General features: G+C 43.1%; 2 protein-coding genes across 2 annotated transcripts in view; one reads left to right on the forward strand and one right to left on the reverse strand.

The window, feature by feature from the left end:
* Positions 1–16,620, forward strand: part of DYDC1 (DPY30 domain containing 1) — a 43,241-nt gene that overhangs the window by 16,256 nt on the left and 10,365 nt on the right. Inside the window, exons 5-8 of the mRNA XM_064487990.1 lie at positions 1,299–1,530; positions 3,743–3,931; positions 14,732–14,901; positions 15,366–15,467. Coding sequence (XP_064344060.1) covers positions 14,755–14,901; positions 15,366–15,467 — 249 coding nt within the window. The 5' untranslated portion in view covers positions 1,299–1,530; positions 3,743–3,931; positions 14,732–14,754. The remainder of the gene's footprint in view (positions 1–1,298; positions 1,531–3,742; positions 3,932–14,731; positions 14,902–15,365; positions 15,468–16,620) is intronic.
* DYDC2 (DPY30 domain containing 2) lies at positions 2,596–11,695 on the reverse strand. Its single transcript, XM_010984092.3, has 4 exons — positions 11,585–11,695; positions 7,096–7,251; positions 6,633–6,755; positions 2,596–2,758 (listed from the first exon to the last, which is right to left on the reverse strand). The coding sequence occupies exons 2-4, from the start codon at positions 7,240–7,242 to the stop codon at positions 2,729–2,731; spliced, it is 300 nt and encodes a 99-aa protein (XP_010982394.1). The 5' UTR covers positions 7,243–7,251; positions 11,585–11,695; the 3' UTR covers positions 2,596–2,728.

The following is a 16,620-nucleotide window of genomic DNA, read 5'->3' on the forward strand; positions in this document are numbered from 1 at the left end:
TGGGGCTTGCCCTTATACAATGGTTTAATTTCTATGGATTTCAAGATTTTCTTAGTTTTATCATTTCTCATTGAGTCAACAAACCATTCTTCAGATTCTGCCTCTTTTGAGAGTTTTGTCTGAAACATGTTGATCTTTGGGCATTATTTATTTTTCTGCATGAACTTTCTGAACATCTGCTATTCTGGCCAATCCTATTGGTGGAAGCTTCTCTTTCTAAGGCCATCTTCTCGGTAACTATATTCTAAATGTATCCCTGGAAGTGCTTCTTTCAGACCAAAATTGTTGGGGAATTTCCCTCTGGATTTATGTCAGTTTGACTGAAATGCTCCTGAATAGACTTCTGAGGAATCATGTCTTGGTCAACCTCTTTTCTCCATGATAACTCCCATGAAGGAACTGCTTGGGAAATTGGGTCCCATTTACATTTCTTCACTGATGTGATATCAGTTGATGTCACTTGAGAAAGTGTGCCTTAGTTATCCTTAAAAAAATTATATATATAAATATATATTTAATTAACTTAATATGTATTTAATATATATATATATTTTTAAGCATTGCTTTTTGAAGAGCCATTTCTTAAATATCCTTATCCAAGGAGCTCAGGCCTCCTGGACTAATTATTTTGCAGCTAGTTTTATTCATAGACTCTTTTTATTCAGCAACTGATTTCTGAGGAGTCTCATAAACACTGGTGTTAAGCACTGACTGCGACAGTGATGAATACTGAGGAAGTTTTCTGGCTAACTTTGCTCATGAAATTGCGTGCTACTGGCCATTATTCATGAGGGTTTTCCTTGGCTGGGCTCATCTGCAGAATTTATCTCCCCTAGTGATAATTCTTGCACAGTCACCTCAGCTAGTTGCATCCATGTAGTTTGTTTTTCAGACAAATGAGCTGGAAGTAATTCATTCTGGCCCATTATGGTCTTGGAATATGTCGCCAGTGGTGACTTTTTTGGGGCAATGGGGAATAATTGCAGTCTGGCTGAAGATAAGACACGGATTTCATCATTAGGGGCAATGGTCCCTGATCAGTTTCTCCCTCTGGCATTGTATACGTGGGCTCTTCTTTTCTGGTGCCTCTTGTGGAGCAATTTTTGCCCCCAAAACCCCTATCTGTGAACTGTATTTCTCCTGATATTTTTGATTGTTCCATTTCACTTTGGCTAAACTTATCTACAAGTGGGATATTTTTAGACAATATCTTTGGATGCTGTCATTTTAGTCCTAGAGGCCATCCTTTTTGACAAAGGCAATAAATCTTTTTCTTCTTTTCTAAAAATTTCTTCTAGGAGGATAGACCCAAGAAATTCCATCTAGTGTCTGGATGACTTCTGACCATGGCTTCCAAAGGTCTGCTTTCCGGGAGCACTTCCTGGGACCTTCTTCCCTCTGGGATGTTTGGACTTGCCTTAGGTTGAAAGGCATCAGAATGGGTTTCTTCTTGACAAATAGAACTCCAATATGAAAACAGAAAGACCCAGAGAACCTTCCCTTTACTGAGACATGCAGCAGGACTCAGCTGTAAGTCATCCTGGTGGAAGTGTTGGCTCAAGCATTGAACTTTCTTCGTACAAATCATAAATTTTAATCCTGCCTGGAAAGTCACTTGCCAGTTTTTCTTTGCTGACAAGTATCTTCTTATAGCCACATTTTTAGTTGATTTAAGCCATTTCATTCTCATATTCTGAAAATATCTGTGATATCACAGCTTTTGCATTTGTCTTCCCCAAAGTCATTCTTCCTGTTCTTGTTCCAAAGACAGAAAAGGGGGATTTATCCCCCTCCACACAGGGTATTATTCAACCTCTTGAAAAATATTTACAGTCTACATAAAAATATAACAGTGGTATCACCAGGTACTAATTATTCAAAAGAGTATTTTCTTCTGTAGCTCAGGATTGGCTACATGATATGCAGGGCCCAGTGCAAAATGAAAATGCAGGCTGCCTTGTTCAAACTTTTGTACGTCAAGATGGTGACAGCAGTGCATCAAACCAAGGGTGCAGCCTTTCCAAATGTGGTTCCTGTGTGACTTTACAGGTTGCACATGCATGAAGCCAGCCCTGCTCCAGCCAGAGCTGCTGCCCTCACGGCCTTGTCTTCCCCAACCATAAGGCCAGGCCTTAGCGTGGGCAGATCAAGTCTATCAAAGGTCACACTACTACTCTCTCAAGAGTGGATAAGCACTTCCACTGGCCTTCCCCATCACTCACACACAGAAATCAATCCAATGCTGCCACATACAGGACCCCATATATGCCAGGATTAAGGAAAGTGCTCAGAACTTGGGAGCCCACTGCTACCGTGGTGGCCCCTCTTTGCTCACAGGTGTGGATGGCTAGCCCAGGTTTGAGCTGGAAATGGGCTCTCCACAGAGCCCCAGAGAGTGGGAGTCCTGACCACCATTCATAAACATTATGGTCTGAACAGGCTGCTATAGGCTAGCCCAGTAACCTAGTATCACTTAGAATGATATTTCTATGGAAAATTCTTTCTTGTTGTCAGATAAGAGAGGTGGAAATGTGTTACAGACAATAATTCAGTTTACTGTTGGGATCTGCCTTTCTAGTATTCTAGACTCTTGGTGTTTAACCACTACCCTGTACTGCCTCATGTGATACAAGAAAAAATTTTAAAGTAAACTTGAGAATTTGGTCACTGAATAGGATGAGGAGGGTGGAGGCAGGGGAAATCCACGATGGCTGCCAGGTTTCTAGCTTCAGTCGCATGACGATGGTGGTGGGTTTTCCTGCAATAAAGACACAGTGGTGGGGGAGGGTACAGCTCAGTGGTAGAGCACATGCCTAGCATGCATGAGGCCCTGGGTTCAATCCCCAGTTCCTCCATCAAAAATAAATATATAAACCTAATTACCACCCCCCCCAAAAAAAGCAAAAAAATAAAAAAACAAAAAGACACAGGGAAGAGCCGGTGTAGGTGTGCTAAGTGTATACTGCTTATGAAAGGGAAAGGCAGGGTGATGCCACAAGACAGGGCAGCCTTGAGCCACTGCCCCTTCCCCTCAGCCTGAAGGAAATCCAAAGATCCCAGCTCAGCCCTGGCTTTTCTGTGAGATGCTAGAGCAGAGGGTGAAACTTTCTGTATATCATCTGAGGGGCTTGAGAAGGTCTGAATTTTGGCTCTGAAAATGGCAAATCAGTACTTATTTCCAAGTTTATTTTAAAGATCTGACATCTTGTGGGAGACACTTTTAGACATTAGCAGACAATAATGTTTGGCTTAGAAGAGCAACTTTTTCTTTTTCTTCTGTCCCAGAAACAAACCTAGGTTTTTAGCTGTGTTTTAAAACCAATATTAAAATGAAGTGTACGCTGCCTGTGTGGTGGGACAAGGCCACCTTGGAGTTAGAAAGCTACTACAAATACTCCCTTAAAAGATTCCTTTCAAAGTGAAATCAGGTTTGTTGTGGGACTGGCAGTTACTGGCCAGGGGCTAGTGTCCACTCCCCTAGCCTACCAGGATACAGGGACACTCTCAGTCCACCCAGGACACAGAATAGGCCCAAGAACTTAGAATCACTTCTTACTTTCTAATGATGCTTCAGCTGAAATTGTGTAACATCATGTTTTCCTTTAAGATTACAAAATTGGGTATTAAATATAAAACGGACATGGAAACCCAACAGTGTCGTAATATCAGTGAAAATGCGGGCTGTTTCAAAATACAACTGAAAATCATTTTAATACTGTGCTGTTCTCTTCCATCTTTCCAGATGATCCTGGCACAGGGTTATTTGGCTGGTGCGTCATGTTATGAGTTCAGCTGTGTCAAGTAAACTCTTGTGGGATAAAGCCAGCTGACTCAGCGGGCATCTGAGGAAGACAGCGTCCAGGACGGCAAGGGAAACTTCGTTATCAAAGAGCCATTGAGTGATAGCAAGAAATCAATGGAGGCCCACAAGGTAAATTCATCTTAATTTTGTGTTTTCATATGAGCAGAAATGAGAGAAAATGCCTAAATCATTTGCAGCAGTGAGTGACAACAGAGGTGAATAGAAACATGTGAATACTCCTTAAGACAACCCCTCCCATCCCTAGGGAAACTGCCATGATGACCCACTGTCACTGATACTCTTTTATTTAATTCCTTCTGGCATGCCAGGGTGGAGAATAGACTAAGCACCCGCTGTTCCACATTTTAACATAGAAGGCTTAACGTACTAATTTTCTATCACTGTGTAACAAACGACCACAGACTAGTAGCTTTAAACAACACCTATTTGTTATCTCACAGTAAAATCCAGGCATGAATCAACTGGGGTCTCTGTTCAAGGTCTCACAAGCTGAAATCAAGGTGTTGGCTGGGGCCACAATCTTATCTGAGGCTCAAGGTCATCCTTCAAGCTCATTGGTTGTTAGCAGAATTCACTCCCTGCCTCAGTAGAAATGGGGTGTTTCCCCAGGACCCTACCTTTCCAGCAGTGCTCCCTTCCAGAAGGCTCAAATTCTTCAGACCTCCAGTTCCTGCTCCCAAATCATTACTTCCCACCCTCATTTTAAAATGATTCCGTTGAAACACATGCCATCCATCAGAACAACTCTCTACTTCTGATGATTCTTAATATTAATGTGGTTGTGTCTCCTAACATATTTCATTGACTGTTTCAATTTGGATTTCTGCATTGCTGTACGTCTTCTGTAACTGTCCAAAGGTCTCTAAGAAAATAGAGTTCAAAACTAAAACTGTGAGTGATACATGGCACTAGTGCCCTTGAAAATGAAGGGTTAAAGAAGAGTGTCTGACTACAAAGCAAAAACTGTGTCTTTCTCAATTGTTCTTTTCATTTCTTTTATCCACTAATTGTACAGGATTCTGTTGGAGGACCTTGCACTCACACTTACTTGAGTGCCATTTTTTTTCTTTTGAGGGAAAGATTTATTTATTTAACCTCTTGTCTAGTGTCTCACTGCTCTCTCCAGAGTGCTCAGATGTACCAACCCATGGCCTGCTTTAGGTCTCTCAATATTGTTTTCCACTAACAAGATCTGAAACAGGTCTCTTCAAAAAGGAGAAGATTCCTTCCTGTGTGCAGGAGAGCAGAAGATGGATCTGAGATGTGTTGTTATCAGAGGTCAAGGATGCTTTCAGGAGCCCCTGGGTAGAGGAGTCAGCCTGGAAAAAGAGGCTCTTGGTGACCCCGTGATGACACTGGGTCTCAATGAGAAACCAGCTCTGTAATTAATCAGAGCTCTTGGAGCCCGTGGAAAACCATACGTTCATGCTGACAATCAGAATAAACAATGAGTGTATAGAGCAGCACTTCCCAAACTTCAATGTGCATCCAGATCACCTGGGGAGCATGCTAAATGTCACCAGTCCTGATTTGTCAGGTTCGGGTGGGATCCGAGATTCTGCATTTCCAACAGTTTTCTCCATCATGCCCAAGCTGCCAGTCCAAAGACCACACTTTGAGTAGTCAAATGCTAGAGCAGAGTTTCTCAGCCTTAGCATTATTGACATTTTTTGTTGTAGTGAGCTGTCTTGCATGTCGTAAGACGTTAGTAGCACTCGTGGCCACTACTCAATAGAATGGCAGCAGTACACACACATACCCCAGCTGGAAAACCAAAAATGTCTCCAGACGCTGCCAAATGTCCCCTACAAGTGGGGTGACCCACAGTCCTAGTATACCTGGGACTAGGGGGTTTCCCAGGACACAGACTTTCAGTGCTAAAATCAGGAAAGTCCTGGGCAAACTTGGACCACTCATTGGTCACCCCACCTGGGAGAAAACAGTGCCTCCATCTGAGGACCACTGTGCTAGAGGAAGGTTGACTCTTCTACCATGGGTTAGGTAGCCATGTTCTTTTATAAAAAATGATGGGGGTACACCAGAAATTGATACAATATTGTAAGCTGACTACACTTCAGTTAAAAAAATAAAATTATAGAGTGAAAGAAAAAAAATGGTGGGGTGGGGCTGGGAAGAACAAACCATTTATTGGCAAAGAAATATGAAATACTGTGATTTGTATAATTTATTCCTCATTTATTTCAGATAGTTACTATGATAATGGAAAGGCAATTTGTTTTGTTTTCTACCTGAGATGCAAGAATATTTTATGCAAAAAAATTTTTTAAAAAGATTAGACTTACTGGTTCTTCTAAGTTAATAATTCATGACCACTATTAGAGCATCACAGAGAAGACATCTATGGCTTGATCCATAAATAAATGGCATATATTAAATAAAATCCTTACGTAAATAGCATATAATAAGATAATATACCTGAAGTATATACTGGTAACCATATTTGGTTTCAGAAAAATATTAATTTTTGAAAGGGGCTCAAAGGATCTTGTGTGGAAATATATTTGTTCCAACTGATGCATTAGATATTTTTAAAATCTGATTTTTTAAAACTAGTAACATCTAAGGTATTCCCTGCAATCTAAAATGGAATTGTCTTTAAGGATTTTCTTTTCTTCATTGACACGGACTGTCAGTAAGTATGATTTACATGTAAACATATGAATATGGAGGGACAAGTAGGCTGATGCGAGCCTCTGTGCCCATGGCCCTGTGGCTGAGCTGACCTGTGGATTTCCCAGTACCCACCCTGGGATGTGTGTGTGCCCAACGCGGAGCTCCTCCTCCCTACCTGGTGACACCTTTCATACTTCTGCTGAATCTCATACTCTTCCTGCTTCAGCATTTCTGCCATTTTGGTTTCTTTGAGGCTATTATCATATTCTTGCTGCAGCTGGATCTTCTCTTGCCTTTCCTGGGGTGATGTGACAGAGTGGAATCAGGGCAGCCCCCGGAAGCACGGACCCCTCCCTGGGATAGACCACAGGCCCCGGGCCCTTCAGGCCTCCTGGGTTTGCTCCTATAACTCACTAGCTTTAGCGGGCTGGTAGCTCCCAACCCACCACTCCACAACTCCTCTGAGTTCCATCTTTAGCCCCCAGGCTCCCTGCACTTCAGGACCTACGCCATCCTCACAAGTGGAGTAAACCAAGAGACTCCCCAGGCCAGCTCCAGAATCCTGCCTTGGACTTTAGATTATTTACTCTAGGAAAGCTGGAAAGCCCTCCCCAAGCCAACCCAGCACACACACCCACCTTTTCTTTCGCTTTCGCTGTTTTCCTGTAATGATAAAGCCAGTGAGCCAGGTACTCGATGGGGTCACTGGGCTGAATCTTTGCCACCTCTGCCAGCGCCTGGGCCAGGCAATTCCCAAAACACCTCTTCAGGTATTCAGTTTCCATCCTGGTGGGCTTGGGAAACATCAAAACAGGGTCACACTACTTTACAAATCTAATGGGACTTTAAACATAGACACATTCTGACCAGTGCAGATTCACTTTAGGATAAATATGAGATGTTTCCAGAGCCCACCCTCCCCCAAAGAACCAGTAAATAAATGTGTACTTGCCAATAGCTCTTACATTCAAATGGACTTTTTTTCTAAAGCTCTCCAGCTGTCCTAGGTCAGAAACTAGGTCCTGGGGATTATCAGGCCTGAGAGGAGCTTGGTGGATTGGTGTTTAAGAGTGGCTGAGGCCTCCACTTACCCACACATTTCTATCCTTGAGTAGGGAGGAAGTGACTGAGCAGGCAGGAGGTCCTGAGAGGGGCTTTGAGCACCCAGCAAACTGTGCTATTGTGAGGCTGGAGGTTCAGTCATCTATGACATAGATAAAACAGGCTTATATATCTCACAGGGGACCACTGAGAAGCCCTGAGGAGGGAAAATGCCAGGCATTGTAGCTACTTACTGCTGGCCAGGGGCTCTGCCAGCACTTGACATGACATTCCACTCTTTACTGCTTAAGCAAGAAACTGCTTTAGGTTGAGTTGAGCCCCTGATTTACCCTTAATCAGATATTATGACCTGGAGGGAATGAAGCTTCAGTTAGACCATAAATTAGGAGTGGAGGTGTAGTGCAGCAGTAGGAACGCAGGCTCCTGGATCAGACAGACCAAGGTCCAGTCCTGTCTGCCATTTATTAGCTGTGTGGCCTTAAACAAGTTACCCAGTCTCTCTGAGCCTAGGTTTTCTGATCTGTGGAACAGAGCAACAAAAGTGTGTATCTCACAAATGTTAGGATTAAAAGAGATAATAAATACAGGTAAAGTACACATCCTGGCACGTAGTAAGTGTTTAATAAATATTAGCTATTACAGGGGAAGATTGTGGCATGAAATGGCCTAGCCCCCCATCTGTTCTTGACCATCTCCATATTCCTGAAGTTTACATACCTTAACTCCAAAAGAGCTAATAATAAAGTGAATAATAAAGGCTTAGATCCAACATTAACATTTTCCGGAGGTATTTTTCAGTTTAAGGAGGGAAAGATAAATAGACAGATTAGATAGAAAGGGACCCAAAAAAATTCCTAGCTCTTTCCACTTCAAAGGTCTAGAAGCAAAAACACCTCAGAGCAATGAACACACAGAATTTGCTTTTAAATAGCCTTCACCACTTAAAAGGAATCAGGGTTCCTTGGAGAAATGACTAATTCCAAGGTCAGGGCAGGAAGAGGCCAATAAACCTGGAACATTTTATTGACCCAGAAAGTAAGAAAATGCTTAAAAAGTAAAATGGTTGGGGACACAGGAGCCAGCTTGAGGGGGCTGTTACTAGCCAAATCTGGGGCAATTTGGCCACCAAAATTAATAATGACTGTAAGGATTATAACCAATTGAACAAAATAAGAACCCATGAGTCCATATAAGAATAAATAAATGAAAGGGAAAGAAGGCAAGTTCTTTCTTAAAGTAAAATGCCAATTAATAAATGTGGAAAGAATAATGGACTTAAAAAATAACTTTGTAATCACATGATAGTATAAAACAGTTATAAATGAACCCTAAAACTTGGTGAATAGTTAACAGAGAATACGATATTCATGTATTCCCAAAGTTTCTCCCACAAATTATTAATTCCAAAAGGAAATACAGAAACTTTACACTGGTGAAACCCAACACAACCAAGTGATCAAAGTAAACATCGCCAATAAAGGGACAAAATAATGTCACATGTCTCCTGATGTGATGCACTTCTTAGTGGGTCATAATACATTTCTCTGGATTCCTGCCCCAGGTGAAAAACTGTAATCTGATTGAGGAAACATCAAAGTCAAATTGAGAGAGTCTGCAACTCTTAAAAATGACAAGATCATGAAAGATAAAAAAAGATAAGGCACCATTCCAGATCGGAGGAGCCTAAACAGTCCTAACTCCAGGCAAAATTGATCCTGGATTGGATCTAGATCAGAAAATAGAATTCTATAAAGGATGTTGTTGGGAAAACTGAATGTGAATTGTAGATTACATAGTAGAACTGCATCAAGGTGAAACTTCCTGGGTTTGGTGATTGAAATTTGACTAACAAAATGTCCTTGTCCTTAGGGGATACACAGTGTGGTAGGGCTGAATAATGGCTCCCACAGCTGTCCACGTCCTAATACATGGAACCCATGAAATATGTTACCTTCTATGGCAAAGGGGACTTTGCAGATGTGATTAAATTACAGATTTTGATTTGGGAAGATGATGCTGGATTATCCAGGTAGGCACAATGTAATCACAAGGGTCCTTATAAGAAGGAAACAGTAAGATCAGATAGGGTAGAAGGAGATGTGCTGATGGAAGCAGAGGGAGAAAAGGGGATGGGATTCAGGGTCATGAGCCAAGGAGCACAAGTGGCCTCTAGAAGCTGGAAAGACAAGGAAAAGGATTCTTCCTAAACCCTCCAGAAGGAATTAGTCCTGCTGACACTTTGGTTTTAGCCCTGAAAGACTCATTGGATTTCAGATTTCGAAAAGTGTCCGACAATAAATGTGTGTTTAAACTCACTAAGTTTGGGGTAGTGATGGAGGATGGGGATGGGGATGGGGATGGGGAGGTGTGGTGGTGACTTCTGCCAATCTGTGACCCATCTGAACCAATGCACCTGAATAAAGTATCTTCTACACCCCTTCTACTCAGCGAGTGGTCGACGATCAGCAGCAGTGCATCATCTGGAAATGCAGATTCTCTGGTCCCACCCCAGACCTACAGATTGAGCATAAGCATTGTAACAAAATCCCCAGGTGATACACAGTTACAGGTCTGCTTGTCTTTATCATCATAGAACTGCCCTTCCCAGAGGGCAGAATCACCAACTCTGTATTCCCAGGAAGCCTCTTCACTGCCTGGTGTTGGGTGGCCGCCACGCCACACTGCAGTAGGTGTGGCAGACCCTTTTTGGAGAAAGCATCTTCTCTAAACGGCTCGTTTTCAATAATGATCTCAACAAAATCTGTTGACCTGGCCGTTATTAAGACTTGGTGTGAAAACAGTAGAGCCAGAAAAACAGAGCCACCATGTGAGGTCTGGAGAGGGAGGAGCCAAAGGGATCAGTTTTACAGCCTACTCCCCACCATCTCAGGCCGCACTCACCAATGAGGAGGGGGCTGTTTTTCAGAGCTTCCCAGAGCTGCTCTGAGGGTCTGCTTATCCTGGTCCTCCTTGCTCATGGCCTTGTATTCAGGAGGCGGGGTGGTAAGTATAGAGATTGTCTTTATTCGTACTATATGTCTAGTGCTGGGCACATAGTAGATGCTCAGCAAATATTTCTTGATTTAATTAGGGAGAGCTCTGATGCTTGTGGGCTCATGCTCCCTTCCCTCCGGCAGTGCCCACGCTGGCACTAATTACCTTAACCAACGTTTAGTGAGCATCTCCTGCCCAGCACTGACCCACACATAAATTAACAGAGAAAACGGGAGATGCCAGCTGAATACCGTGCACAAATGACTAGGCCAGGGAAGACTGCAGATGGCTCGGGCTTGACAAGAGGGTGGGAGGCTTCTTGGAGGTGGAGGCACCTGTGCTCATTTTGAAAGAAATGCCAACTACAGAATGTCAGTGTTGCTGGCCATCTGGCTCTACGGGGATTGAGTTACTAGCCACTGCGGTTAATTGAGTCATTAACACACCCTGAAAGGAATTCAGGGTGGAGATCATGAATGAGGCTCTGGGAAAACTGACAGAAAAGGCCTTCAGATAGTTAGATATTTTCAGGAGAAATTTTTATAAACTCAATTTTTTCATCTTCCCATACTTAGAAAAGCTCTAAAATCATTAACTAGGATACCTGTGCCTAGTGACTAGCAGGAACCTTCTACCTAGATATGTATTTGATTGTGGGTAATCCTGCTCCAAAATCACATATATGCTGACCTCCCAGCTTACCTCTTCCAAAATAAAGCAGCTGTCTCCAGGGCTATAGTTCTCAGTTAAGTCCCCAAATAAAACTGAACGGAGAGCTCTCACATTGTGCACTCCCCCGCACCCCTCAGTGGGCAGGACCCAAGCAGAGGTCCCCAACAAGTGCAAAGATGCTAAGTCGGGAAAATACCAGGTCACCATGTAGGACAGTCTCCTCTGACTCAAGGCTGTGGAGGCTTCACCCACAGGCAGCCTTTGCAGTACCTCTCACCCCAGGCCAGCCCTCTGCCCTTTTTCTCTCCTAGTGTGCACACGCCTGCCAGCCCCGCTCCACTTATCTTTTGGGTTGCCCCTTCCTCACAGCCTCTAGGTTGCACGTCTCTATTCACCTACCCTGGTGGTCCCTGCTCCAGCGGGCACCCTGCACACTTCGCGCGCCCCCTCTTCTCTGCTGAATCTTTTCTGTCTTCCGACCTCTGCTCAGCGAAACTCGCGCGCCCCTTCTTTGCAGGGGGCAGGCTCCCATACCTGGGGCATGCGCGCTCGTTGCCTAGCGACCGGACGCGACTCGTGATAGGCGCATGCGTCCGGCGCGCGCACCTAGGGCGCAGGTGCGGTTTGGGAAGACCGGTTCCTGGTGCTGGGCTGCGTTCCGGCGGGGAGAGGCGGTTTTGGCCGTTGGACCTCGGAGTGGTGTAGGACTCAGGCGACGATGCCCAGGCTCCCCAAGCCGAGAGAAGGTTAGTTCAGCGCCTGGCTCCTCTTCCCCCTCGGTGAGCGGCGCCGCGTCTGGCGGAGAGGGCCGGGGAGGCGGACTCCGGGTAGAAAGCAAACGAAGGGCCCGGAATCCAGGGTTGCCAGATAAAATACGGGATACTCAGTTAAGTTTAAATTTGAGAGATACAAGGAATCACTTTTTAGTACAGGTATAATATAATACAATCATTTGTGGTTTATCTGAAATTTAAATTTAACTGGGCATCCATATTTTTATTTAGAAAATTGTGGCAACCCTGCCTTTCGCACTCTGGCTGGCTAGCTTTCTCCCAAGCATGAGCGGGAACCTCTATTTCTTGATTTGTTTGTTTTTCTGCTAATGAAGAGCTATTTTATTTTATTTTCTCCCTCTCGCTCTTTTAATAGACTTTATTCTTTTAGGGCAATTTCAGGAACCTCTATTTCTTGTGATAGCTTCTCCAGGCCTGAGGCAGCTGTTTCTGTGGGTAGGGGTTTTCTTACGTTGAGCCAAGATGCCTGTCGGTGAAAAATAATATTCCTTACCGTAGGCTTTTGAGATGGGTTTTGTCGCCAGTTCATGGGCAGGAAAAAAGCCAAGCGAGGTTAATGAGTTTCACCTGGGTTCCGCGTTTCACCTGGGTTCCTCTCATAATGCGATGCTATGCGCGTAGATCTGAGACCAGTCCTGAATCTGAAGTTTCTCCCTTACCGACCACGGACCTCTTGTAGTAGTCTTTCTGGGGCAGCAACAGCAGCAAGGAACCTGTTCTCTTTTTAAATGTTACTCTGCTTCAAATGACATTGAGCTGTCAATGTAGTTATTTTTGAGTTTCGAATATTATCCCATGGAAGAAATACAACAAAGATACTGTGTTCCATACTCAGTTGTAATCATTCTGTTCTCTGTGTGGTTAAGACACCAGTGTCAGCTTGATAAGGGAAATTAGGTTCATTTGTGCCAGTTTTTAGAGTTTGCTTTTATGACTACATTTATATATACACACACACATTCCTTTCCCCACTGCTGTTGCTAATACAAAAGATGGCATAGTATATGCAATTTCTGCGTCTTGCTTTTTTTTTCCCCCCACTTCACATTATGTCCTAGAGCTCACTCTCTATTTTGGAGATCTTCCTCATTCTTTCTTATAGCCACACATTAATCCATTTTGTTGCTGTAGCTCATCAGTCCTTTAATGATAAACATTTGGATGGGACCCCAATTTAGCTCTTCTAAGTAATGGTGCAGAGTAACTGTGCATATATCACTTCAGATTTTTGCAAGATAGGATCCTAGAAGTGAGACTGATGGGTCAAATTGTAAATGCATATGTAACTTTCTAGATTTTTCCAAATTCTTCTCCATGGAGTTATACCATTTTGTACTCTACCACCATCGTATGAGAAAGAGCACTATTAGGGGTCTGAGGATGAAACTCAGGAGGTCATTGTTCATGAAGTTTTATGCAGAATGTTGGGTGCATTTGTCCAGGGACAGGTCTAGACACACTGGCATTCTTTCCACTATCATTGCTCATGCTGACATATAATAAGTACTCAATCTATATTGGTTGAATAGTGAATACATTCAACAAACATTGTGTTAAAAAAACTGATCACAAGATGATTCATTTTGTCAAAGCACCTGAGATAGAGTGGCTGCTGCATCTCTTTCTCTCTCTCTCTTTTTTTCTTTTTCTTTCTCTCTCTCTCTCATCTAAGATTACTTCTGTCCATGTTCATAACTGAATAGACTAGGACATTACTGGGAGAATGGAAAGACTCATTCACTCACCACCATGGGGAGCCAGCTGTGTCAGCATTGTGATTGAAACACACTCCTTGAGGAGCTAGAGGAACTTACCTTCCAGTGGGAGAACGGACATGTGCGTACACAGATAATGCTCTGTTAGTGTGACAGGTTCTGTGTGTGAGCTGCTTAGGGAACGGGGAACATCTTTGCGTTGCCTAGGAGACAGTTGTATTAGCCAGAGCAGTGGGGAATGAGAGATGCTTGATGTCTTGCAGGTGAGGAGATATTTTCCAGGCTGAAACTGAGGGGGTAATCATGTGCAAAAGTCATGGAGATGGAAATGTGCAAGGTGTGATCAGCAGAATGGCAGGATGCTGTGTGTAGTTAGAGCCCAGAGTACATAGGAGGCAGAAGGGATATCTGGAGGTGAGCCTGGGAAAAAAGTGGGGCAGAGCCTGAGGGGCTTCATGAGCAGTTCTTTTGAAGTTTTGTATTCTTTGGCCATGAGATTCATGGACTTGTTGTTGCTGTTCAGGTGGACTGTCATGGTGTTTTCTAAAAATGACTCATTGCTCAGGAGGGCATCTTAGTAAATCATTTAGGGTAATGACTCTGGAATTAGAAGTTGAGTATGAATTTCATTTCACCATGTGCCACTTGTGTGATCCTGGGCTGACCACTTAATCCTCTGTGCTTGGGCATCCTCATCTGAGGGACTGATGATACCATTTCAACTATGTTGTAAGGATTAAGTGAAACATGCATGGCTTGCCATATAGTCATCTCACAGTCGATCATGACAGTCTCCATTTTCTGATTCTTGGAACTGAGGGTCCTTCAAGATTTGGGAACTGCCTTAGTTGTAGCAACTTCTGTGGAGACTTTTTGGAAACTGCTAGAAGTTTCCTGGAGCCAGCTGTCTTATGCCATCCTTGATGGGAGGTGCCCATGACTAGTGACAGGAGGTAATGCTTTGCTGGCTTCATTGCACTCTACTTTGTGCCTTAATTGAAAATTTCCTGCACTAATACAAAACGTTCATCTTTTAGAAGTTTTTATTTAGCAGTTAGAAATGGAGTCGGCGTATCTTCAAAAGAATCTTGGGACATGTCTAACTCTGGGTCTTGCAGAAGTGGCAAGGATGCGCCCAGTGGATCCAATAGAATACTTAGCATTGTGGATATACAAGTATAAGGAAAACTTGACCATGGAACAACTGGTATGTGTGGATCTTCTTTTATAAAATTAGAAGAGTAAAATAATTGGTCCAGCCTCTTTACTTTCTAAAAAAATTTCCGTATTATCATTTCTTTCTAGTATAAAAATAGTATGCTTATTATACAAAACTTGGACAACATGAAAAAGTAGAAAAAAGAGAACAATATCCAAAGAAGACCTCTGTTTAGATTTTTAGGTATTTTCTTCTAGGCTTTTTTTCTACACATTTGTCTGGAGATTTTTTTTTCTACATAATTGTGATCATATTCAATGTGTAATTTAATTTCATGCTTTTTGTTTAAATGAAATACACGTTTCTCCAGATTATTATTACAGTTTCCAAATGGAAAGACTATAATCTGTTTAATCCTTTCCCTTTCATTAGAGATGAAGATGCTTTCAAGATTGTTTTTACAAATGGTTTTAGCTCTAATTAGTCACTTAATGTTTTTTAAACAATGCTAGAGACAAGAGGAAATGGCCCAGTTGGAGCGTGAAAGAGAACTAGCTTTGATGGAGCAGGAAATTATGGAGAAGCTTAAAGCAGAGGAGCTCCTGTTTCAGCAGGTGAGACCAGAGAGCTCAGCAGTGGCTGAAATTGGTGGTGTCAGCCTCAGGGTGGTGCAACGTAAATGCTGAGAAACTCCTCATCTCTGATTGCTTAGATGTGGCTTTCTTATGTCTTGTATCTTCATCTTTATGTCTGTATGTGGCTTCTTTGCTGGAGGAGAAGCAACAGTGAGTGGGGGATCTCAAAGAGTGTGCTGTCACAGAAGCCAATGGGACAGCATTTTCAGTGAGACCTGAGTGGTCAACCATGTCTATTACTGGTCAAGTGAGAACAGAACTGCCAAGTGCTCATTTAAGGCTGCTGGTGACCTTGGGAGCGGTGTGTGTGGGGTGGGTTAAAGCAGGGGAGATGGAGATGGTGAGTATAGGTAATGCTTTCAAGGAGATTTTCAGAGAAGGAGTTTGTTTTGTTTTGTTTTGTTTTTTAAGGAATAGAGTGGAGAGGGAGTGGCTGATGTAAAGAAATGGTGGGAATGATTCCTAGAGTCAACTTTCCATGGAGACAAGAGGAAACTGGATCTGGAACATAGGTTAGGCAAGTGGAAGGGCTCTTCTTTGATTAGGGAGAGAGGAGAGCAGGGAGTAGGTGGTGTGTTGGTTTTGTGGCACAAAGTTGAAAGCAGTTTTGGTGTGACTGTTTCTTTTTTAAGTAGGAACTGTGATTATCCACCAAGAATGAGGTGGTGAGGTAGGAGGTGCGGGGAGAGTGGTGAAAGTTTGAAAAGGTGCCTTTGGAGAAGCAGGGTTGACCAGCGTAACTTAGCATCATTTGGTAGCACTGAGTTCCCTGAGACCAGTCATTCATAATGGGGCCTTTTGGTGTGAGTATGTGATTTTCTCCACTTAGGCCTAGATATCTGAGTAAAGATACGGAGGAGGCAGACCTTTTGACTGAAGTAGGTTTGGGTTTGCAGGACTGGGGAGCTAAAGATGTCGGTATGAGAATGGTTGAAGAGATAGGTCCTGGAGTATAAACCACATAGGGGAAAGTTCTGGAGTGGCTTCTGGACTAATTTAATTTATGGAGAGCTTCTAAACCAAGTTTAAGTCACCCCTAGGTACCGTGTGGTACCTAACTCTAGAGCCTCAATTCCAGTTTACTCATTGTAAAAAGGAAGGAAGCCTACTGTTTGGGAGTGTGGATAAAAAG

Source organism: Camelus dromedarius, chromosome 8 (genome assembly GCF_036321535.1).
Source record: "Camelus dromedarius isolate mCamDro1 chromosome 8, mCamDro1.pat, whole genome shotgun sequence".
Taxonomy (NCBI): domain Eukaryota; kingdom Metazoa; phylum Chordata; class Mammalia; order Artiodactyla; family Camelidae; genus Camelus; species Camelus dromedarius.

Excerpts from the sequence above, each read along its gene's own strand:
- DYDC2 (XM_010984092.3), bottom strand. The coding sequence starts at position 7,242 with ATGGAAACTGAATACCTGAAGAGGTGTTTTGGGAATTGCCTGGCCCAG. Across the intron at positions 6,756-7,095 it reads CAGCGAAAGCGAAAGAAAAG|GAAAGGCAAGAGAAGATCCA; the intron begins GTGGGTGTGTGT and ends ACATCACCCCAG. Across the intron at positions 2,759-6,632 it reads AGTATGAAAGGTGTCACCAG|GAAAACCCACCACCATCGTC; the intron begins GTAGGGAGGAGG and ends TCTTTATTGCAG.